At 34.6% G+C, this 26,011-nt stretch overlaps 1 protein-coding gene and 3 long non-coding RNA genes across 4 annotated transcripts; 2 read left to right on the top strand and 2 right to left on the bottom strand.

The window, feature by feature from the left end:
• Positions 1 to 10,836: 10,836 nt before the first annotated feature.
• On the bottom strand, positions 10,837 to 12,726 carry LOC141606072 (uncharacterized). Its single transcript, XR_012526571.1, has 3 exons — positions 11,468 to 12,726; positions 11,255 to 11,297; positions 10,837 to 11,172 (listed from the first exon to the last, which is right to left on the bottom strand). It is a non-coding gene; the product is annotated as an uncharacterized LOC141606072 (long non-coding RNA).
• A 1,402-nt stretch (positions 12,727 to 14,128) lies between these two features.
• LOC141606070 (glutathione S-transferase DHAR2-like) lies at positions 14,129 to 19,898 on the top strand. Its single transcript, XM_074425065.1, has 6 exons — positions 14,129 to 14,503; positions 14,629 to 14,719; positions 14,795 to 14,938; positions 15,947 to 16,064; positions 19,186 to 19,326; positions 19,493 to 19,898. The coding sequence occupies exons 1-6, from the start codon at positions 14,446 to 14,448 to the stop codon at positions 19,577 to 19,579; spliced, it is 639 nt and encodes a 212-aa protein (XP_074281166.1). The 5' UTR covers positions 14,129 to 14,445; the 3' UTR covers positions 19,580 to 19,898.
• Positions 14,342 to 15,978, bottom strand: LOC141606071 (uncharacterized). The gene is made up of 2 exons (XR_012526570.1): positions 15,886 to 15,978; positions 14,342 to 15,633 (listed from the first exon to the last, which is right to left on the bottom strand). It is a non-coding gene; the product is annotated as an uncharacterized LOC141606071 (long non-coding RNA).
• A 1,522-nt stretch (positions 19,899 to 21,420) lies between the features above and the next one.
• Positions 21,421 to 23,984, top strand: LOC141609258 (uncharacterized). The gene is made up of 3 exons (XR_012527322.1): positions 21,421 to 21,580; positions 21,680 to 21,788; positions 23,702 to 23,984. It is a non-coding gene; the product is annotated as an uncharacterized LOC141609258 (long non-coding RNA).
• The last annotated feature ends 2,027 nt before the right edge of the window (positions 23,985 to 26,011 follow it).

Below are 26,011 nucleotides of genomic sequence, written 5' to 3'. Positions count from 1 at the left end.
CGATATCCTCCCCACACAATGGACAAGCCTCTTTCCCATGAACTGTGTGCCTAGAAAGGTCGCCATAAGCCGGATAGTCAGTTATTGTACACAATAACATCGCTCTCAAATTGAAAGTTTCGTTCTTATATGCATCAAATACTTCTATCCCACTATCCCACAACAATTGCAAATCATCTAGAAGAGGTTCCAAATATACATCTATATCATTTTCAGGTTGTTTAGGGGTAGGAAATTAACAACGACAACATCAAATACTTTCTTTTCATGCACACATATGGAGGTAAGTTATAAATAGCCAACACTACTGGCCAAGTACTATGTTGACTACTCATGTTTCCGTGTGGGTTCATTCCATCATGGACAGCGCTAGACGTAAGTTTCTAGGTTCATTGCCGAACTCGGGATACTTATCGTCGAACGATTTCCATTGCTTACCATCTGCCGGGTGTCTTAGCTTTCCATCATTTATTCTTCTGGTTTCATGCCAAGTTAACATTTTTGCATCATCGGGATTCGCATAAATCCTTATGACTCTTGGTATCAATGGAAAATACCACAACACCTTAGCCGGGATCCCTTCCTTATCCTTATAACGCCACTCCAAACATTTAGGGCAATTGGTTAAGTTTTGATATAATTTCCGATACAATATGCAATCATTTGGACATGCATGTATTTTCTCATATTTCATACCCACTCCTCTTATTAGTTTTTTCGCCTCATATGTCTTAACAGGTAGAACATTACCATCAGAAAGCAACTCCTTTATCAAGGCTAAAAAACTAGTGAAACACGTGTCACTCACCCCATTTGCCCCCTTGATATTATACAACTTCACCACAGTGACATTTTTGTGAACTTACAACCAGGATACGAGAGGTGCTTCGGACTCACACAACTTCTCATACATGTTGTTAAGGTCATCCCAATTACTAGTGTCATCACCTACATCTTCAAAAGCAATCGACTCATCATCATTCTCTTTATTATCTATAGACCCAACATTCAACTTCTCTACTTCCAACTCTTCCAACTCAAAAAACTCGGCAAACTCAGGATCATCAGTTAGCCTTTCGTGTACCTCAACATCATCTTCTTCAGAGTTATTCTCTTCCTCTAATGATTCCCCATGAAAAATCCAACGTGTATAGGATCGACTAAATCTCCACTTTTCTAGGTGTATTTTAACGTCCGGAAAAGCCATATAGCTAATATTACCACGTCTTTCACAAGGACATGCAATACTAGAAGAACCTTTCAAATTGTTCGAAACGAATTCATAAAATTCACCTAAACCATCCTTGTAGGTGCGGTCACTCATATTTGCATCAATCATCCAAGTTCGAGTCATTATTCTACATTCGTAATAATAGGCAACTAATTCGGAAAATACAATAATAGGCAAACAAATAAACGAAATTCGGGAAAGCAATTAAGCTAAATTATCAACAAATTAGATAATAACCCAAAAAATCCTATATCTATAAGCGTTGCTAAGAAACATATATATACCGGATTGATAAACACGATGAGGGAGAGAAGACGTGACAATGATGACGGAGATGAAGACAGAGAGACGAACAGGGGAGGAATGGAGGATGATATAGTAGCGATATTAGCTAGCTTGTGTTTGTGTTTTGTAGCGTATAGCGAGAATAAAGCAATATGTTGTTCTTAAGATTTTCATAACATTAATAACAACGGTTATTGAGTCTACAACCGTTGTTAAAAAGTATTAAAAACGGGTTCTAATATAACCGTTGTGATTACTTTTCACTAATTTGGCGCCAAATCATTAACAACGGTTAAAATTTAACCGTTGTTATTAGTTTTTTCATTAACAACGGTTGTTTAAGTATGACCCGTTGTTAAAACCAATAACAACGGTTAACAACACAGAACCGTTGTAATTAAGTTTGGTAAAATTCGCGGAATCAATTCTACAACGTGTTTTGATGATTTTCGTGAATAAGCGTTGTTAAAGGGCCGTTGTGGTTGCCTGTATTTGTAGTAGTGTTATATTCAATAGATCTAACAGTTTAAGATGAAATGAACATGAAAATCAAAGTAACAATCTATAAAAACTTTACTTTCTCAAAAAAATGGGTGAAATACTTGAATAAATACCCAAAAAATAAAGAAACTCATTTGTTTCGTGATGAATACATATGCAATACTCCAAAAAATGAGTACTTTTTCTATGAAATCAAATGGATTAACACCCTTATTAACAAATCAGTAACTTTGAGCACTTAAAAATGAAAAAAATTGAAAAATAAATCGCCTCAGATTTAATACTCATTAGATTTAATACTTTAAGAACAAATGAACATGAAAACAAAAGTAACAGCCTAGAAAAAATTTACTGTCTCAAAAAATGATCGAAATACTTGATTTATAACCGAAAAAATTAATGAAAATCACATTTTTAGAGATTAATACATATGCATTACTCCAAAAAAAATGAGTACTTTTTCTATTTAATCAAATGAATTAACACCATTATTAACAAATAAGGAATTTTAAGCAGTTAAAAACGAAAAATTTGAAACAAATCGCCTTAGATCCGGCGACTTTGTTATATTAAACATTGTTAGTATAAGAACTATTAAAAATTTAATGCTAAGCTAAAAAAAATCAGCCTATAGCAATGATCCGGCAAGGGAAATGATGATCGGAATGTTAGAGGAGGACGGAAAGAGTTGTTTATAGGAGAGGAGTATAGTGAGAGCAGCGGCGGTGAGAGCTTAGAGGGAGAGAGTGAGTGAGTGAATGAATGAAATGTGTAATAATTTTAGGGTTTGAGAGAGTCGTATAGTAAGAGCGGCGGTGAGAGCTTAGAGTGAGAGAGTGAGTGAGTGAACTGTGGGTAATAACTTAGAGTTTTCTATTATCACTTTATTTATAGGTCGACCAGATAGGTTTACTTCATTGGTTTTGGGCCGTAATTTTTGTTGTTAAAGAGTCCGTCTATTTGGGTCAAACTACGCCTGAAGCTTTGGGCCGTATATTAGTTAATTTGTGGGTCATTTATTTGGGTCCATTGTTTTTCTGATTCATTTGGGTCCGTACATGTAGCTAATAACAATCGGTCGGACCCTGTATCTAATTCAACAACGCAAGATTCAAGATACAATAATCGTGTTCCATTGTCCGATATCACTAATGGTAATTTCTATTACCTTAATCGTATATTACTTTTGTTATTTAGTCGCACAATTTCAAATAATATGGTTTAATTTTCATTTGTATTTTTGTACATTTAGTTCAATATAATTTATTACTTTTCAATAATAAATGGTAATTTTCTAAGTAATTTGACCATATATGTTATTTTCTAAGTAATTTTACCATATATGTAATTTTCTATAGTTATGCTTCTTCGAAACATCGACCAATCTCGCGGATTGTGCAACGGCACTCGACTGATAGTGACAGATTTGGGATCACGTGTGATTAGAGCAACAGTTTTATCGGGTAGTCATAAGGGCGATAAAGTGCATAATGCCCATATTACACTTACTCCATCTGATTCCAGTAAGTTCCATGATTTGATGAAGACAATTCCTGTTGCGGTGCGTTTTGCAATGACAATAAATAAGAGCCAAGGACAGTCACTAGCACATGTTGGGCTTCTTCCAAGGTCGGTTTTTACGCAAGGTCAGCTCTATGACGCTATTTCAAGAGTCACAAGCAAAAAGGGATTGAAGATTCTGATTTGCGATAATGATAAACGCGTGTCCAATAGAATAAATAACGTAGTGTATAAAGAAGTTTTTGAAAAGCTATAGTTCAATTAACTTATGATTGTACCCCGTAACAGCTTTTTGTTGTACTTATTTCTTTCCAATTTGTCTACTTTTGTTAAGTCTTATAATTTTGAGACTTTTTTTTTTCTGTATTTCTAGAATTCCGAAATTAATACTACTATGAAAGAGCATCCCTTATTAACAACCCTACTTCTCAACCCTAAACGATAACCCCGTGCAATTTGCACGGGCATAAAACTAGTTTTTCTTATTTCCCAACTCGTTAAGTGACGATTTTCGTAAAATACCAAACCTACCCTCATTTATTCATTACGGGCTCCTCTACCATACAACACACTAGATTTTGTGCCCGTGCGTTGCACGGGTTATAATATTGGTTCACCTCTCAATATTAACTAAAAAGGTAAGATATTGTGAATGACATGAACAGAAATGTGAAATTATTGTTGGAGTCAAATTTAATTTATCAACCTCTTTATTTTAAAAAAAATATTAAAATTAAAATTTTTGTTTTATAATTTTTAATTTAAATAATTATCTAATCAAAACTAATTTAATCCAGATAATTAATAATTGCATTAGCAATAATTATCCTCTTTATATATAGATAGAGTCCACATTGTACCTAAAATACATATTAAATCCAATTTTATTTAGCCTTGAATTTCATGCGTTTTTTTTTTGCCTATTTTGTACTATTGATTTAGCAATTGGACAATAGTGTTATTATTGTATACAATTGAAATAATTGAGAACGTTCAGAAAGTTTGTATGTTGTTTCGCAAAATATGTAAACAACCCTCCGTTTTAAAACGATTGATATGAGCCTTCCTCACGGTCAAAATACTAATAATGTGCCTTATCAAAGCGTCTTGCTTGTGACGGGTTAATCCCGTCACAAGCTTGTGACCTCTCACAAAAAGGGAGAGGGGACATGGTGGGGCACCCTCCATATGCTTTCCCACTCACCTCTCATCGGTATTTTGTGAGAGGAAAAGGTATCCGTCACAAGCTTATGACGGATATCGCCGTTACAAATGAGATTTTGTGGTGCCTTATAATCTCCATTTTATGACTCGGTACGCTGTCGATTGTAGTGCCGGCAGGGGTGTCTAAGGTCACGGGCAACCACGGGCGTGGGAACTGGGCCTCCGCTTTTGGTCACCGTATTATAAGCTTTTATTAATGAAATTCAATACAAATCTCGAAGTATAATATACTTGTGTATTTATTTTGGGGCCTCATTTTTCCGTGTCACACTGGGCCTCCATTTGCCGTGTCGCACTGGGCCTCCATTTGTTTTAAGACGCCCCTGAGTGCCGGTGGTTTGGTTGATATCTTTATGGAGTATCTTTGTGACGATGATATCTTTATGTATATCATCGACAGGTATAAATTTAATCTAATCTTTTTGTTTTATTTTATTTTGGTTTACCGCCACCATTTTCGTTTGTTTTTATGTTCGATTCACCAATAAATTACCGGTAGGAACTTTTGAAACTTGTACTCGAACTGATTATTTCCATCTAGATCAAAAGTAACATGGACTCACTTTTTGTGAGGAGAAAAGTGGGTCCATATTACCTTTGGTCTGGATGGGAGGGAGTATAGTGCATTTTGTCTTTTAATATACGGTTGTAACAGCCGCAAGAATCTGAAACATCTGCGCCTTGGGCACGAGGTATATGTGTCTGATGATATGTGTCTGATGAAAAACTGATTGAAGCAGTTTATAAACTGCCAATGCTGGAGGAAATCCAGGTTAAAATCAATTCTTTCTCAGATGAGACAGTTGAAGCAATCGGCCACGCTTGCCCCTCACTGATATCATTCGGCTTAAATGGTGACGGATCTAAACAAGCAGATTACGTATACAATGGGGAAGCTCTAGCCATTTCTAAAAGCATGCCTAAACTACGCCATCTTCAACTAATTGGGAACGGCATGGACAATGTAGGATTGAAAGCAATCCTAGATGGATGCCCTCTTCTTGAATTCATGGACATGCGTGCTTGTTCCTACATCAATTTATCAGGGGATTTTGGTAAAAGAATTGAAGCCAATAAGCGCCTTACATGCCTTTATGATTCCTGGTTGAGAAAAACTAGGTGTCGTAAAAAGCTAGAATTAAGCTACCAAATTAACAATTTATAAACCAAATTATACTCTAGATTACTCCAAATGAAAAAGCAATATAGTGCAAGTAAGGGTCGATCCCAAGAGAAGGTCTTTTAAGCTAAATACTTGAATTGTAAACTATTGAATACTAATGACAAGTGTATAAACAAACAATGGTTATCAACAATGACAAACAATAGATGAACATAGATAAAGGGGGGGTTTTGAGTTGATTGGTAACATGAAAACAAAGTAAAGTTGCAATTTTTTTCTAACAAGCAATATGACAAACACTTGGTGAGCAAGAAAATTTAATATTAAAGAGAACTTGGTGTAATCCCTCCTTAGTAACCAACAAGGATAAAGTTTGACTCTTTAGTAATTCTCTCCTTATTATCCACCCAATACTATCAAATCAAGATGTTAACATATACAAATTAAACCATCCATGTATATCCTTCAAGTTTAATCAACAATTCATTAAACCATGAGTGAAAATTAAACATGAGCATTAAGGGTTATGCCAAGACAAGAAGCTAGGATCAATTCTCACAAGATTAAACCATACAAATGAGAAAAGACATGAAATTTCCTACTTATTGCATGAATCCTTTAAACCAAATCAACATACAACGAGCTTGCTCCAATTAATCCTAGATAGATTAAACCATTTCTCTAGAATTTGCAATAGTTGGGTAAATAAGATGCAAGAGTGATCAATTCATACATTCATCTACTCAACATAAGAAAATAAGCACAAGGAAAGATCAATGGATAAGTAAAGAGAGATTAAAAGAGTCTTACAATACCAAAGTTGGAAACTTTTGATGAATTACACCAAGATGAAAGACTTAGCCAACCATAGTTTGATTACAACCCAATTTTTGTGGAAAGATTACAATAAAAATGGAAATTGATTAAGGTCTAATTATTACAAGATTAAAACTCAAGCATAAGATTTGATGGTAAGGAGGTGAAAAAGGGCTCCCAAAACCTAATGCAAAACATGTATTTATAGTCTAAAAACAAGGCATAGGAAAATGGGCTTTCAATAGGAACATATGACGGAATTTAGAATCTCGTTTCCAGCCAAAACGGCAGTCTGCCGTGGTATTGGCAGTCTGCCATGGCAGATTGCCGTTATTTTTGGCAGACTGCGGTTTTTCCTGTGGCAGCAACTTGCGAGAGCCATAACTCTCTCGTTTCTTAGTCAAATAAGGCATGCGACCTACCGTTGGAAAGCTAAGATCACAAACTTTCACCTCCACTTGGCCTTGCGTCGATACGAGCTCTAGAACTCCAGATATACGCGTTTGAAGTTGACCCTTATGAAATTGAGTTTTCAATTGTTCATTTTGGCTCTTGTTTGTGTATGTCAAGGCTTCAATTCTTCCTTTTACTTGCTTCTCTTGATTTTGCACTTATTACCTTGGGTCCCCTTTTGCTCTCCTTCTTTGCCTTGGTAAGTTATAAGTCAAGACTCTAAAATTACAACCAAAAGTGCAAACCGGCATATTACAACAAACCCAACTAAAACCCGGTATCAAGCATGTTTATTGTGATAACATTAACCTATTGACTCGTCACAATTTGACACTATCAAATTCCGCTGCCAAATATGGCCGTGTTACTTATTCTGATGAAGATGACTATGAAGATGGCAGCTATTCTGATTATCCTGATTACTGCTCGTGTTTCTGATGATGACGGTTTTGATGAGGCTGCATATATTGATTATGATATCTTTTGACAGTTTGACAATTAGTTTACTGGTGATGGTTTATCCTGGTTATGAATCCTCTGACTGAATTTTCGGCTTTTACATGACACGATGAATAAGTGATTGTGTAACAAACCGTAGTCCATCTCCATACAAATCGGTACTTCAGCAATACACTAAAACAGAGGCATACAAAGCATTATATTCTAAAATAGAGGGAGGTGTTTTGTGTTTTATCTTTTACCCCATGTAAATGCGGATTTGATTAAAATTCCAAGTCATGTATGCAGCCAAGCAGTTCACCAATGCAATCTCCACTGTAACTCAACCTTCTCTGACTCGTGTATATTCGAGCAATTAGCATCTGGAAATTCAATCCGTTTTAAATGGTGCTTCCAACAAGTTTTATTTTGCTAATTTAGGACTTGAGTTAGGGTTATGATGGTATATATAGCCATATAAGTTTATGATTATAGAATTTGCACAAATATTGGGGATAACTAACTATACATAAAATTATTTTAAATAAAAATTAATAAAACTGTATGTAGATAGAATTTGCATAAATATTGGGATAATTATACATAATATTATCTTAAATAAAAATTAGTTAGGTAATTTTAAAAAGTTGGAGTCTCTAGAATTGCCTGAAAAAAGCCTCTTTTATATATATACTAGATTTAATGCCTGTGCGATGCACGGGCCACTTGTAATTTATGTTTTTATAAGCAGTTGTTAAAGATTACGTTTATTATTATCTCGATGTTGCAATAACAAAAGTGTATTTATTTAACAACTAACTAATAGACTGTCTCAATAATAGCGAATGGGTTATTAATCTTAATTTTTAGGGATATTCTACGGTGTACCCTTGAGTTTTTCGGTTTTCTATGTTGTACCCCTCCTTTTTCTATATTCTACATTGTGCCCCTAAACTCCTTACTTATTTCTCTATCATGACCTCGTTTAACTCTCCATTAACTTTATCACTATCAAACAAACGTACTTTGACCTTTATTCTGACTTATTAATGATGTATCAACATCCTATATGAGAAACATCACAAATCCCTTTTAATAAGCACAAACAACTATTAAAAACATCCGTTATGATTCATGACATGGTAATGGAGATTTGATGAACTTTAAGTTAGATTCGTATACTATTTGGTGAGTAAATGGGTAATTCGAGGAACTAAGAAGTAAATAAGTAAGTTATTAAGTAATTGGAATTGTAAATAGACGATTTAAAATGTCAATTAAGAAACTAAGTTAACAAAGAAAATAAATAAGGTCATGGTATAGACTAATGTATAGAGTTCAGGGGTACTCCATAGAATTTCAGAAATGTAAGGGTACAACATAGAATACCGAAAAATTCAAGGGTACACCGTAGAATATCCCAAATTTTTATAAAATGTTGTCAAAGTTATATCAATTAATTTTATCAGTATTAATCTTTATTAGATGCTTAATTTCCTTTTAGCTACCTAGCTTGTAAATTAATATTTGTGATTATATAAAGGTATGCCAATCACTAATCAAACCATATTATTATTAATGGAGCCATACAGCTAATAAATTATCTACTTTCATGTTAGGAGTGTAGTAATATCACTCGAAATAAGAGAAGGATCTAATGTGCTCGTCTCTCTACCACATTTGTGATTTCACTGATTTGCGATTATATAAAGGTAAGCCAATCACTAATAAAGCCATATAGATGGAAGCTAGCCTTGCTTTACTCATAATCCGTTTAACTGGTAAAACGGATCCAAAATTATCACTTGATATCGACTTGGCTTTGTTTTGTCATTAAAACGGAAATTATCGTCTTAAGTAAGAATTTGTGTATTGACATTCACAAAGCAATTTTGTACCGTTATAATAAGAGTGTACTAACGCTTGGAAGAAGGTGATCAAATATGCTTATCTTTGTTCATATATGCCATATATATGTGAGCTATGGAAGAAGATGGAGTTAACCCTAAGATAAGTACCTAAACTATTGTTCTTTTTCCAGTTAAGGACCTCAACTTCAAAAAAATTCGAGTTAAGGACCTATAACCTATTGCCGTTAACTTTCCGTTTATTCTTGCTGAATGACGCCATCAAATGCAAACATGGGATTATTTCATCTCGCTCTCATGCAAACTGTTCTTCCTTGTTTTTTTTTTCCCATAATACAGTATATTACTTTATAAATCTTTGAACATTCATGTTCAACCCCATAAACACCATCATTTCTGATTTAACCAGAGATGAAATGGAAAAAAAAATAGGCATTCAAAATACATACTACGGAGTACTTATTAGTCATAAGTCAACGGAGTAACTAATAAGCAGTGTATACGATCGAGTAGATCGAACTCGAGCTCGAATGGTTATATATGAAATCGGCTTGGAAATTTGTACTCGGAGCTTGGTCCAAGCTGGACTGGAAGCTCATTGAGAAAAAAAAGGTTGTAGTTCGAGTGCAGTGTAGTGAAAGACTTGTGCTCGACTTAAACTCAATTCAATCTTAAATTTTTTGATTTTTTCACAACTCTTGTTGATTTAGTTTCAAAACAAATACGGAGTTTAATTATAAAATAGCGGAGTGATATTAAATTTAATATAATTAAGAAGTATAATCTAAAACAACAACATATATAATTATAGAAAATTAAACTTAAATTCGAAGTAGTAAAAAAGAAAATAAGCTTGAATGAGATTTCGATACCTACTTTACTATTAAATGAGATTTTGATACCTACTTTACTATGAATTATTATTCAGCTCGAACATGGCAAGTACGACAAAAACTCGAGACCGCTTTGACCGAGCCATTTAAACACTACTAAACACGTTGACGCAAGTGTTGATGCAAAATAGTGTCGTTTTCAAGTTTCAACATTAGAACAAGGCTTGATCATAGGCTAAAAAACTACTGTTTTCAATTTATTTATATTGTGTTAATGTCTATGGTGGCAGAGTAACAGACACTGCTAACAGAATTGTGCCATAAGTCCTTAACTGGAAACTATAATAGTTGAAGTCCTTAACTGGAAAAAAATCAATAGTTTAGGTTCTCATCTTAGTGTTAACTCCAAGTAGATGATCAAATATGCTTATCTTTGTATGACTTGCATCGCTAAAGGGGGAATTAAAGTTCAAAAAGGATATGTATATCCGAACATAGAGTATAATGTATTTTTTTTACTTTTACTTTTCTGACCTCCAATGAATGTCAATTATCTTACACCCTCTCCAATATACAATACACATTGGGGTTAAGAGGCATAAGGATTTGAAATACACCATTAGCTTGCTAAATACAAAGCTCAAATGCATAAAAAAGATGTACATGAAGCTTCAACCTTTAGTTTAGCCCTTGAAATTACCACCATTAATTCCGCCAATTAAAGATGTTTTGTGAGATAATAAAATGACCCTATAATTTTACAAACATAAAAAGTAGATCCAAACTCGGCATGAACAATCAACCAACAAAACCATGTGCTGAAATTATCTTATGAAGAACTGAAGAAGTCTTTAAATCTTCCTCTAGTGGGCACTCCTTCTACACATGATTTATTAAAAATATAAGTTGTCAATATTAAAAACATCGAAACATTAAGTCACTATAAAAACTCTCTAGTTACCTTATGACAAAGTCTGACATAGAGTTCTTGAGCCTCATAATACCTATGAATGCATTAAAATAAATTGTCAATTTTAAAGCATCAAGTAATTGACAAAAAGACGATATGTAAAATATAAATAAATACTACAGGTAAAATATAAATAAATACTAAACTATTCGATTATTATTTATTAACAAATATATTTTTTAAATATTAAAGTTAAAAGCTCACCTCGAAAAAGCAAAATTTCATATATTAATAACCCAGGAATAGCAAACGGACTATAATGTAGTGCGCATCATTCCATAAGCAAGAGTATGTGCTCATTATGTCAACCAATTAATTTGTTTTAGTGTCCTGAAATCAAGAAAAAAGATCATTGAAACTTTTTATAAAAATAATAATAAAAACTCAAAACTAATTACGCATGTATATAAATGAAGTTGTGCATGTTGTGTTGCCCTTAATGAAATAGCGCACAATTATGATGATGGAATTTCTGAGCGTAAACGGTAAATCATCAATATACAATTTTTTGGGTTTAAAAACATCATATTTATATGCTCATCGTCAATTGTATTTGATTTGGTTTAGGTATCCATTAATCTTATCTTTTAGTTTAATCAAGAGTAATCCTCTAATAATTTATATTTATTTCTAATGATTAATTAATTTCAATATACGTAGGCATGTAGCGTTTTATTTGGTCCGGTACTCTTAAGTCATATCACAAATGGGTTGGCTAGTTAATAGAAGTACTATTCTAGGATGATTTATTTTATTTTATTTTTATAGTTATAATTTATTTAGCATTATTTATTAGAGCGAGGTGTTTTGGCAATGTTGGAGTCTCTATAATGGCTCGAAAAAAGCTTCCTTTATTAATATAGATAGATAGATAGATATATTGATTGATTATGATTTCAGTTTACCCAGATATACATTTTCTTCATTTTACTCTAACCCTAAATCCCAAATCTCTAATGGCATCCCCAATTCAATTCGATAATTTGGGGTATTCATCTTCACTTTCCCTAATTCAATCAATCCATCACTGATGAATCATAATTCAGTCGATTAATCGACCACCCAAAACAAACTGTGGAAGTTAGTAACTAAATACATTCAACAATCTGATTAATATGGGTCACCAAAAATCAAGTGAAAATGCAAGTATACATTCGATGACCAATAAATCTTATCTGGGCAACCATCACTTGAAGATTCCCGTCATCCGAGATGTTGAAGAGGGCAGATAAGTATTTTATTAGTATCTGTTGGCCACCAAAACAACCTCCGAAGAATTCTCAGAACTAAACTTGTTATAAACCATATGGCAGGATACCAATTCGGCGGGTTAGTTGGACTAAAGAAACCCAGTTGGAAATTAGCATTGTTAGAGACCAAAAGGGAAGCAAACAATTGAGGGGTGAGAATCAAATAAATTAGGGAAATTTATTATCTGAATTTAGGGGTGAGAATTTGGGGAAATGTTATGATGTTTGTGGAGGGTGGCCAATACAAATTTAATAAGGGTAGTTTTGATATTTTACGAAAATCGTCACTTAATAAGTCGGTAAATAAGAAAAATGATGCACGGGGAAAAAATACGGGGGTGATTGGGGAATATACGTTAAAGTTTGGGGGTTATTTGTAAAAAAACAAATACGAGATGGTAATTTACGGAATTTATTTTCGCAATACGTTTTTTACTTAATACAGTACTTTTTGCACCAAACTTTCCATTTATTTGCCCTTCACTAAAAAAGACAATAAACCTAATTCTCTCTAATATTGAAACTTTAATTAACCGTCTTCAACCACATTAATTTTTTTCAATTATGAATTATTCAAGTGACAAACAGGTAATTAATTTGTTAATTCTATATTACTCAATAATTTGAATATTTTTTATGATTTAGTTTCTTTTTTAATTAGGCAGATTAATTGGAAATTTAATTGTGTACTTTATCCCTTTAATCATGCATTATGACAGACTAATTGGAAATTTAATTAGTTAATGGGATTATATTGAACTTAAATGGGAAAAACGATTAAACAGAGATGGGATAAAGACTATGGTGATTGAATTTCTGTAATTTTTGTATAAAAAGCGTGTGTAGCACAGACGATTACGGTTACGGTAAGGGTGCACAGACGGCAAGGCTGAGACAACGACGGCGAGGATGGGACAGCGACAAGGTCGGGTCGCCGGCAAAATTAGGTCGCCGTTGAGGGTGCACAGACGGTCATTGTTTTGTTTATTATTTTTTCCCTTTCTTCCTCATCGCAGTACAGTAGTAGTACAAGATTTTTTTTTTTTTTTTTTTTAATTCAATGTTGTACGTAAAATTGCAAGGCTGGGCTCCAAACACCAGTGATATGAATTGCACGGTTGCACCATTGTCGATGAGAGGAATAACATTTATCTGTGTACTGCATTGGTATGAATTGATATGAATTGACACATTTTGATTTGAAGAGAAAATATTAGAGAGAGGTTAGAGAGGGAGAATGGAAAGGAAAATGGGAGGGGCAAAATTGTCAATAGTGTACCCAATTTATAAAAAGTCGGAAATGCGTGGTGGTTATTTGTAATTTTTTCTAATAAAAACAACAAAGTGCGAAAGAATTGTAATAGTGAAAACAAAGTAAACTACCCAACTATTGATGTTTTGTTTTATTTTATTTGTTTCAATTGTTCACATAAATAAAGTTCAATAAAATATTCATATGCCAGGGTAGTTTAGTCATGTAAACCGAGTGAGGTCCTTCAAGTGTCTAAAAGAATGTTCAGGTCTTTATCGTAAAATTTTATTACAGTTCGGGTACTTATAGTGTGGTTATTCCACTAGTTAACCCGTAAGTACTCCCTCATTTCCGATCATTTATTTTAGTTATTCTATTTAGGTGTCTCACTCAATTGTTTAACTTTCGTATTTAGGGATGACTTTAATTGGTAATTTGATCATCTACACCTTATTTGGTCCACTTATTATTTAGTAATTGATTTATTGGTTGGTTTTTATGTCAAACTAAAGGTAAACAAATTACAAGGGAGAGTAAGTAGTGAGGGGTTATTTTGTTATAAATACGGAGGTGATGTGTGTGTTTTGGTTGCAGTGGGACAACGTGAAATAAATTGAAACGCTTTCTACACACTTCCATTATTGGCTTCATTAGCGTGTCATTCCATTGTGGCCATAGAAATGGCAGTCGAAGTTTGCGCAAAAGCTGCTACTGGTGCTCCTGATGTTCTTGGCGATTGTGAGTCTCTTTCATTATACCACTCGGTAGTTATTTAATTTTCCATAAAATAGAACATTATTAATTAACCGTTTTGTGGGTAATGAATAATTATGATTTGTGAGTAATGATGTGAATAATGTTAGGTCCATTTACCCAGAGAGTGCTCCTAACATTGGAAGAGAAGAAAGTCCCATACCAAGTGCACCTTATTGATGTCACCAACAAGCCCAAATGGTACTTTATTGATTTTCCTTTCAATTGTGATAGTATTTTATAGTGACTGAATTTGTTATTATCTACTGTATGTAGGTTTCTGGAAGTAAATCCAGAGGGAAAAGTACCTGTGATCAAGTTTGATGACAAATGGATACCTGATTCTGATGTTATAACTCTTCTTCTTGAGGAAAAATACCCACACCCTTCTCTTGCTCCAAACCCTCATTTCTCCTCTGTGTATGATCCATCTATCCCCTTATCTTTATTTTTTACACTTATTTTAATCAAATAAGCAAGTGTGTATGATGAACATCACACCCTCTAATCAATTCACATTTTGCAATCAACTCTTCTACTGGTATACGTAATACATGGGAGAGTCCATTTCTCACTAACTCTTTTATTTGATACCTGTCGTCATAAAAGAACGTGCTCATTTTATCTTAGATAGTAACCATTTATATTAGTACACCATTTTATGTCACAAGTGTACCCATTTTATTGAGGGACCGATACCACCTAATAATTGCATTCATTAGGTCCCATGCTATGTTAGGTGAAATAGAGAGCCATGCAATTGAATAGTTGATGTTGTTTGTGAATTGTGACTCAACTACTGCTCAAATTAGGTGTTGGACGGACAAAATAAATGCTCTATATTTTGGTGTTAAAAGCATTGCTTTTTTATATATCACCATCTGGAATGTTGTATTCTAGAGCTTTTCAGACGTGTTTTTGAAAGCTTTCATTTCATTTTATTTAAATTTTCATACCAAAAATACATGCGGAGTATTTGTTTTTTTTTTTTTTTTTTTTTGCACCTCATTAATGAATATACTCCTTTTCGTTAATAATGTGAAAAAACAAAGTAATTAAAAAAAAATTCCAGTAATAGTACATGTTCGTACTTCTTGTGTAAATAATTATGGAAGCTTTCAGAGATTCAGTTTAATACTTTAATCTAACACGATCTTTGGTAAATGGTCTTGGCCTCTTAGCCTCATCGATTCATAGAAGGATTTTTTGGAAAACTATCTCGGTATTGTAATTTGTATGCCATAGAGGGTAAATTATGTTACTTGCAGAACGTCAGAGATAAACGCAGGAAGATAAAGGGTCAAGACCATAATTTTATGGGAGCTAATTTGCTTAAATGCCCCCCATTCCCTCTTAATTTTATACGCCTACTATCATCTAATTAAGGCTTTGTTGTCGTTGTTGTTGCTCAATGATTTATTTATACAGGGGATCCAAAATCTTTTCAGCTTTTGTGAGTTTCTTGAAGAGCAAAGATGCAAATGATGGAACAGAGCAAGCTCTGCTGGATGAGCTCAAGGCGCTAGATGAGCATCTCAAATCACATGTATGTACCAACACATTTGCATGTGACTTCGTTTGTTGCTTTCTTGAGTATGAGTCCATTGTCATTTCCATGTCATGAATTATGATGACTTTCTAAACGGGTTGCGTTTCGTTTTTATTATGAATTAGCGGTCCCTCCATGCAATCCTCAACCGTTGAAATTAAATTGAATCATCTATTAAAAGCATGTCTATGTCATATAATCAGCCCTTGGACAATATTATTGATAGTCTGGAGTGAGTATTCTCTAAAATTCAACAGTCTAACAAAGTCTAACAAAGTCTTCAGATAGTTTGAAGTTTGCGAAGGTGGCGATTAGAACACTTAAGTTTAACTAAGGGTGAAATTAAACCCCCTTAACTTCTTTATGTAGCGATTAACCCCTTATATCTAGCTAAATGTGAAATTTAACCCCAAATTAATTTCTCCTCAAAATCTCATGAGAAATTCATACACTACTTTATACTCCCTCCATTCAACTCCACACTACCATTATCTATTTTGTATACTATTTATAGTTAAACATTCAATTTCAATTTTCTCCCAATACATAAGTGAAAATATATTCATGTGGGATCTTGTTTTATTCGTCTTTACGAGTACATTAAAAATATCTAACTTTTATATTTTTCGCAAATACGTAGTTAACGATATTTAGCGCGTAAAAGACGCGTTGGCAAACGTGAAAAAAGAAAGTGGTAGTGGGAAGTTGAATGGAGGGAGTACTCTTCTAATTTTTGTACCTACTTAATTAAAGGGCAGGCATAAATTCACAGAGAAAACACACGGGGACACCGGAGTTGTTGCCTACTTGCCTATTATGCCCTTGTTTTTCATGTACACATGTGGAGCATTATATTGGGCCTACTAATATTTTCATCTATCAATGCATCATTTTACGCAGCACAAATTTTAAATTAAAAGTTTTCGAGCGGATATATCTGTCTTAAGAATAAAACGGATCAAATTAAACATCACTTGTATAGATAAGATAAATACCATGGCAATCTCAATGCATTATATTTTTATCTTATGTTCTTGACGCAATTTTTATCTTGGGTCATCCGGAAACAGCCTCTTTGTGTTGCTAACACAAGGGTAAGGTTGCGTACATCCGACCCCCCTACCCCGCAATTTGCACGAGCCATTGAGGCTATTGAGGCACTGGGGTAATGTTGTTGTTGTTATTGTTGTTGCTGTTGTTGTTGTGATACTTGACCCGTCTTAAGCGTAAATATTCAATACAGTTTTCAAAACCGTATATCTAACCTCTGAATGAATATCCTGGATCAATGAGTGATATATTGTATTAGATGTTTCGTGGTTTTATGATTTTTTAATATTTCCCTTAAAAAAGGATCCGTGTTGGAAACCGCATATCCCATTTCAAATTGCGCTGATACATATCCGATGCAGTTTATTCTATAAATGTGTCGTATATACGGATATTCGTATATATATAAACTCTGTATCAGAATAGGATACTCGAATGAGATTAATACTGGATATCCGGATATACAATTTTAAAACCATAAAGAATGTACGTTTTTGCTTATCTCTATCTTAACCTTAAGCCGGCTCAAATCGTTTAGAATTTGTGTCGCGCAGAAAATTCTGAAGCATTCATTAAGACGAAAATGTTAGTGTCCCAATGTAATAATACTCCCCAAGTTACTATGTACCTATATGAGTGCTGATATGCTGTGGACATGAAAAATAAGGGCATAATAGGCAAGTGACCAAGTGAGCTAAGAAATCCCGTGTCCCCGTGTATTTCCACCGCGGATTTATGACTGCCCTAATTAAAACAATGCAATTCATTCTAATTTTTGTACTTACTTGATTAAGACAATGCAATTCATTTTCCTAAAAAAAAAGGAAAACGAAACAATCCCATTTATCACCCATTACTCCATTAGTTACATACACACTAACTAGTCTTGCTTGTGACAGACTAATCCCGTCACAAGCTTGTGACCTCTCACAAAAAGGGATAGGGTATAGGTTAGGGCACCCCCTATGTGCTTCCCACTCACCTCTTAATAGGCATTTTGTGAGAGGAAACGGTATCCGTTACAAGCTTGTGACGGATATCGCCTGTCTTCAATGAGATTTTGTGCATACGCACATACACCAGCCAAAGTGCCAAGTGCCAACCTTTATCAACATCAAATTAATGGGTCATCTTTTTACCAGCCAAAGTGCCAAGTGCCAACCTTTATCAACATCAATTAATGGGTTATCTTTTTTTTGTTGTCTGCACTCCATTTCTCTGTCAATTTCTTCATCATTCTCTCCATTTCTCTAGCAATTTCTTTTCGAATTTTGTATTGATATTTCTTAACCTAAAATCTATCGTACATTTCTGTAAGCAAAATTTTCAAAGAAATTCCCGAGACTTTATGGATAAAATGTCAAAATGTCGTCATAAGCTGACCTTTATTAATGATTGAAAACCATACACAGAGACAATTTTGAAGACTCTAAAGGCACAATTTTGAAGGGATGTCAAGATGGTGGCGGAATTTTAAAACTGGGTAGAGTTTTGTCAATAATCATACTCTTATCCTGACCTACGGCAAATTCTTATTGTAGACGGGCTGTTTTTCCATCTGAAATAAGACCGACAAAATGTTGTCATTTTTGAAGAAAATGCCATTTAATCCACAAAATCTTATCATTAGACGTGTCACTTTTTATCCTGAAAATGATTGTGAAAAATAATGGTAACATGTTATCAGAAAAGAACAACATTTTATTGAAAAATGACAACATATTGCCCATCTTATTTCATCTTATTTCAGACGAGAAACAACCGTCTAAGCAAGACGCGACGTAAACCTAAATCTATAACCTGTGGGTCTGTAGGACCCTTGGGTGGTGGCCAACTTAGGAAAAATTGGAATTAACTATCAACAACTTAATTTAAGGGCAATAATGAAAATTAGTGGTATCACTCTGAATTTTTTTTACGGATGCTTGTTTTTATACATAAATATTTAAAACTTGTGTGGTCTTAGGTGTTTTTTTTTTTTCCCGTTTACACATTTTTTCTTCTCGTTGCCCTGTTCAATGTAGCCATTCTCATGTTTTACGGATGTTCAAAAATTTTTTATTTGCAGGGGCCATATATATGTGGGGAAAAGGTAACTGCCTTTGATATGAGTTTAGCCCCCAAGTTGTACCATCTTGAAGTAGCTCTCGGCCATTTTAAGAGTTGGTCTGTTCCTGACAATCTAACCCATGTTTGTAACTACATGAAGGTGAGATCATCTTCGTCTTTTATGTTTACGCTCCCCTATGCAGTAATAGGAATAACCCAACTATTATAATTATTCCTATTATTCAGCTATGCCACATGCTGAATGCTAGTGCTTCACTAATATGACAGAAAGCTAGCTATCGCTAATTTAACTTGTAAAATCGCAGTTGCTCTTTAATCGAGAGTCCTTTGAGAAAACCAAAGCAGCAAAGGAATATGTAGTTGCTGGGTGGGCACCAAAGGTGAATGCATGAGCCCGTATTCACTATTCAGTCAAGTGTGTTTATGGTAACCTGTTATTATGTCGTGCTGTGGAAGATGAGTAATAAAGGGTATTATATGTAATACTCGCGGTGACCGGGTGAAAAATCTTCGGTACTGCTTTAATTACTGAATATCAGTATCAAGGTTTACTACTATTGCAATTTCCTTTTGCTGTAACTATGTACTCAAGGGTGTCCGACGATTGGATCTGGAATTTACTTGCGAAAAATTATGTCTTCCAACTAAATAAGTCGTGTCCAGTTGATCAGATATTGGTTTCAGCAGTAATTTCAGAATTCTTTACTGTTACCTGATCTTACTCATTATGCCATTACCGTGGTTGACCAACCTCACCCTACACACGAAGGCAGATGCAATGTGATGCTACGGTTTATTATTGATACCAGTATTTCTTTTCAAGTAGAAGTCAAAATAGTCAAAATAGTCATTTCATCCAAATATTGTCCAAACTCCAAACTAATAACTATATCTAGGTTAAAAATAAATAAAACCCATAAAAAAAATTAGAAAAAACAAAGCACAACCAAACCTTGAATTCTCCTCCCATTCAACGACAATGTAGGTTACATAGCTTCTTTTGTCAAGGCACATAATTAAATTATTGAAATTCTCTAGCTAGTTATCTCATCAAATCACTAGTAGGAATAACTATAATAGTTGAGGCTCAATCAAAGCCCTGAGGGTAAGATTATTGGTGAGTCTTGAAATAAGACTCACAAGAGTCTTGAGACAAAACTCACCCAAGATTCCCAATAATCTACCCAAATTTTGAGAAAGTTTTAAGTTGAGTCTTGGAAATCCAAAACTCCTGACACAATATTCAGGGGGAGGTATCCAATGAATGGATACCACATGTTATTTTATTTATATTATTTTTTTCATTTTCTCAAATTAAGTGAAAAAGTAGAGTCTGAGATATGTCTGACTGATAATGTATAGAGTTTGAGGTGAGTCTGAGCTGAGTCTGAACAATAAAAAATTAATAAAAGTTAGTGGAAAGCTGATGTGGTAGAGTCTTAAGACTTTGGCGAGTCTTACCAATAATCATACCTTAAGGTGATGGTTGAAGTCCAACTATTATAACTATTCCTATTAAAACTGTGTCGGGGCTGGTTCGGAGGGAAACAGGATTGGATATTTGGAATGTGGAGCTTGGAAATAAGAGGCTTTGATGAACAAATCTCTGGATCTTGATATTGTGGAATTAAGGCTCGATGGGATTATGGCTTGGAAATGGAGTCTCCTGACTTGATGTAGCCTAAGCACATACACATAGGTTAATATGACGTGGGATCAAACTTCCATATCTTGGCTCTAAGGATGGGTATACTTGACAAGCTTGAGATGTAACGCCCCGTAAATTTCGGACCGTTAATATATTTCGAAAATAATTAATTAATCAAGTAAAATTTGACATTAATGTATTTAAAGTAAAAATAATTCAAAGAAATATAATTTTATTATATTTTGAAGAAAAGTATTTATTTTGATAGTTTCGAAATGTTTAAAAATAGTTTAAACCGTGTAAAACTTCTTATTTCGAAATAAGGGCGTATCGGGGGGAAAATAACAATTCTTTTGAACATTGGGTAAACGAATTTGGAAATGGGTAGTATGAATATTCAATTTTCTTGTAATCTCGTGTTTAAAAACTTTGGTCTTGTCGGAATTTGCATTTGACTTACGGTTTTAATTATTATCGTAACGAGTCAAAACCGACTCGAAAAATCCCGACTCAAACCCGACTCCCTCCTTTCCTTTCTCCCTTTCCCGCGGACCAACCCCCCCCTTCCCCTTTCTTTTCTTTTTTTCTGATTTCCTTAGCTTCCATCATCTTCTTCAACATTCCAATTTATTCCAAACACCATTTTACACAAATCTAAGCTAAAATCACCATATCTTTCGCGTTTCTTATCGGTTTTTCGCATAATTTATATTTCCGGAATCCCCTCGACGAGATCTACAACCTGGTATAATTTAATTTCAGCTTTCTTGAAGTTGTTTTAAGACGAATTTTCGGTATTTTCGGTATTTAAGTACTTATTATGGTGTTTTTATTGTTTAATTAGGTGAAGAATTGGAGGACGAGTTCGAGGACTCGTATATTGTCGAGGATAGCGGCTAGTTGTTGTTAGGGTTTGGGTTTTGAGGTGCTAATTGCTCATTTTCTAGCTTAAGGTAACATATTTCGAGTTACTCGACGAAAGATCGTCACATGCTTTGTTGTTTTTGGATGTTTTGTGATTTTTGTTTGAGTAAAAATTTTCACATGATTAAATTTGATGCATGCATGTTTAATCCAAGTATTTTTGTTAGTTTTAGTTAACAAGTTAGTATTGGGAACGATTAATTATGTTTCAGACGGTCTTATAATGAATAAAAATGGAAAAAAAAAAGAGGAGTAATGGTGGCGGCAGCGGGCCCGGCAGCAGCCCGGCAGGCCCACGGCTGGCCCATGGCTGGCCCGGGTCGGCCCGTTGCTTGTTTCGAGGTTTTCCATGCATTGTTCGTTTTATTCTCGCCTTCTATTAGCTAGTTTAGTCGATAAAGACATGAGTATTGTCCCGTTCTAATTATGATTTCTGTTCATAATTAGTTAGTTCAGTTGATTAAAAAATTCCGAGTAGTGTTTAGGGGTTTAACTTTGTTGTATTGGATTATGGTGTTTATCACAAATGAAGAATGAAACAAAAGTTAAAAATGGTGGAATCTTTTGTAAATGAGAGTGTCAACTAATATATTAAAGGATAATAAGTGGAATACGCACCTAATTTAGCTTTTGTCACAGTGATAAATAATGTTAGGATAGTTTATAAATTGAAATTGTAATTAATAGGCTCAGAATGAATTTTATAGCAATAATTGTAATGATTTGATGATTGTGCCGAAAACTGAGCCTTAATCCCTTTGACTGATTCGATGTCAGTCAATTGAGTGATTGGTCAGCCGCAATTTGACCCGTGCCTGTCGCAGGGCTGGGGTTGCGGGTAAAAATTCGGTTGGATGAAATTTTGAATGAATTAGATAATCGGCCTTTTTCTTGTTTTAGGCCATTTATTATATCGTTATTCCACATGTGTAGTTAGTTGAATTTAAGTAGTTTCTTATATTGTAGAAACGGCCCTAGATTCCCCGAAGCCTTTAACATGGTTAATATTGTTAGAATTGGAATTTAGTTTTGAATACTTATTGAGGACACTGTTGGATTGTTTGCTGAATAGACATTTATATAGCCTTTCACATGATAGAATGTTAGAATTTATGTTGGTAAGTAGGACTCTTTGCCCTCTTATGGTTAAGTGGGTGTCTTACTTGACTTGTGTGGTGAGTCTTGTGTGGTGTGGGCTAAAGTATTCAAGCTGGGACTAGCTGGGACTAGGTTCTAGGTGAGTATTTCGGCCTTCATCATAGATAGGTCTTTATAGTCTTTGACGAGTATATGTTTCCTTTGCTTGATAGCCTTTGTGTTCGACTAGTGGATTTATATCCAAGTTGGGGCATGACCTCGTTACTTATTTTGATAGTAAGTGGTCAGCTTAAGTACTAGCCAACCCTTTGGTGGACTCCTTAGGGTACTCACTTTGTTTTAGAAAAATTGTGGGTCTTGGGTGCGGTGGTGTGTATCCGCATGTGTAGGTTTGCGCAGATTTTAGGCTAGGGTTGTGTTGTCTCTTGGCCATGTTTTATTAATATTAACCGCTGAGCCAAGATACCGGTTCGATTACCTTCCCTACCTCGTGGTATAGACTCGAGTTACAAAGTGACTATTGACGGTGCTAAGAACTTATGCCTGTCTTTGATATATTGCCCTTTCTTGTATGGTGATTTTATGAATGTAATAGGTGAGAGATGTAAGCCGATTCTGATTGATAAAGTCGGATTACTATTTGAATTATATGATTCACATGATAGTTTAGTTTGGTCGGTTTAGGGGTCATAGGTTGGATTTACATGATAATTACATTGTTTATCATATTGTTTACATGTTTTACTACATGTTACATTAATTTTGACGATTCGTGGCTGGGAGGACTCGAAGTTACTCCCCACTGAATTGTGGCTTTCGTGTTTGTATAAAATGCGATTGACAGGTTGTTGATGCTTGTTGGGGTCACAGACGAGCTAGTGAGCATAAGAGAACCTCGGACCTAGTTTGGCTTTTCTTATAGTAAACCTTTTAACTTTTGGTTTTGTATATAATTTGAAGGGACATATGTCTCCCTTTTCTATTTTTGGTTTGTATCATTCTATTTTCTTATTTAGCTATGACATGTAAAGTAGTTCATTAGCATTGCAGGTTTTGGCACCCGCCTCTTGGGAATGTTGGAAATGTTGTGATTGGTTTAGAAATTTTTTTGAAATTACAGGTTTTTGGCTAGTTGAACCAATTACAAACATATCCTACCAGTTTTTCTGTAGAATTTACGCCTTTATTTATCGTAAATTTTAAGGGTGTCACATGAGAGGATTCTCAAAAATCCTAACTATCTCCCTGTAACGGTCTCGAGAAGGACTTAGGGTGTGTGATGTGTGAAAGGCAAGTGAGGGTGCTAGCTGACCATCTTCATCGATGTCTTGATTCTACTCTGTAACATGATTCTATATAGTCTTCAGCGTTATTCTGTTCAGTATTTGATTTCAGGATTGTTCCTGATTCAGACTCATATTCTTGGTCTAGAATATATCTCGGCTTTTGCTCAGATTCTTGATTCAGGTTTTTAAAGATAACTTTGACTTTGGATATTGACATGCTTGATTGAGCCTTCTTCTTTTGACTCTTTTGTCTTGGACTACGGGCATAACTGCGACCTTAGATATTAATCTTGGTCTTGATTGAGCCTTTGTCTTTAATCGTGGCTCGTATCATCTTGGATTTGCTTGCTACCATGGATTTGGGTCAGACTAGCACCTTTGGTGTGAAACAGGTTGGTCTTTAGTAAACAGGTTGTTTATTGTGGGGAATGGGCTTGCCTTCCGTCATGGATCGTTAACAAGGGAGATGGTCTGGATTCTTCCCATAGTCTATTGCCAGACATGGAATAGGTAAAGAAAATGGACGCGGAGTTTCGGGTTCTCTACAACTTGGAACAAAAACGTCGACTAAGTGCACTCGCATTGACTTGGCACGCATTGTTATTCGTTTTAAAATGTCTCAAACCAATTCTCGTTATCACAGGAATGGGTAAAGGAAGAGATAGGATAGAATATGACTATCATTATCATCATCCTATCACCATGGAAACTACGTAAACACAATTCCTTAATAATGAGGTAATGATTACCAATCATTATCATATCAATTACTACACCATGAATACCATGCTACAAAGTAACCTACATACAAACAGAACAAACCAACAAATAACCCCTGACATCCGGTAATACTCCGTCTGTCTCTTTTACGCACCGGACAGATTATTCTTCATCAGATCCGGACCGTTGTATATTGTACTTGTACTCCGATTATTACATAGTGGACTATTGGCGGGATTCCGACTCCCCCCGCGGTTGTTTCCCACATCGGATTTTCCGCGTCACCAAAATCTCTTGTGTCATTATTTCCCTATTTAGTCCTTTACTTTATTCGTATCGTTACTCCGTCTTAATTACGTACATATTCCGTCACAAATCACATACTCCCTCCATATCACACCAATGGTAACATTGACTTTTTCACACTTGTCGAGACACGTTTTGCAACGTGAATATCTTTAGTTACACAACGTGAATATCTTTAGTTACACATTATTAAAAATTATAAAAATTTGATATTTTTATAGCATTAATGACGATAAATCAAACAATATCTCACATGACTATATTTTGTCTTATAGATTAAGAATAATATCGAAGATTCTCTACGACCATAAATAGTGCCAAGATTCTCAATGTTACCATTGGTGTGGTATGGAGGGAGTATAATTTAACCCCCCGTTACGAGGCTAAAAAGAGCGGTCACTTTAACCCTAATTGGTAGAAATTTACCAAAACAAATGTGGAGGAAAGGTATCTATGAATTTGTTGCCGATGTATTAGATACGGATTACAGAGTGTGATTTATTTGTATTGATTAGTTGAATTTTTGTTGCTTTTCTAAGTTCTGAACTCAAATTTAAGTAAATGATACATCCTGCTAACATAATTTAAGGTATTACTTCCTCCATTCAACTCCACTCTACCATATTCCATTTTGTACACTATTCATAAATAAGCATCCAATTTCGATTTTCTCTCAATATATAAGTGAAAATATATTCATGTGGGATCTTGTTTGGTTCGTTTTTACGAGTATATTAAAAATATCTAATTTTTATAATTTTTGAAACTATGTAGGTAACGATATTTAGCGCGTAAAACACGTGTTGACAAACGTGAAAAAGTAAAGTGGTAGAGTGGAGTTG

The sequence above is a fragment of the Silene latifolia genome, chromosome 10, assembly GCF_048544455.1.
Source record: "Silene latifolia isolate original U9 population chromosome 10, ASM4854445v1, whole genome shotgun sequence".
Lineage (NCBI taxonomy): Eukaryota > Viridiplantae > Streptophyta > Magnoliopsida > Caryophyllales > Caryophyllaceae > Silene > Silene latifolia.
Note: the sequence above shows the minus strand (reverse complement) of the source record. Positions and strands in the feature narration are given on the sequence as shown.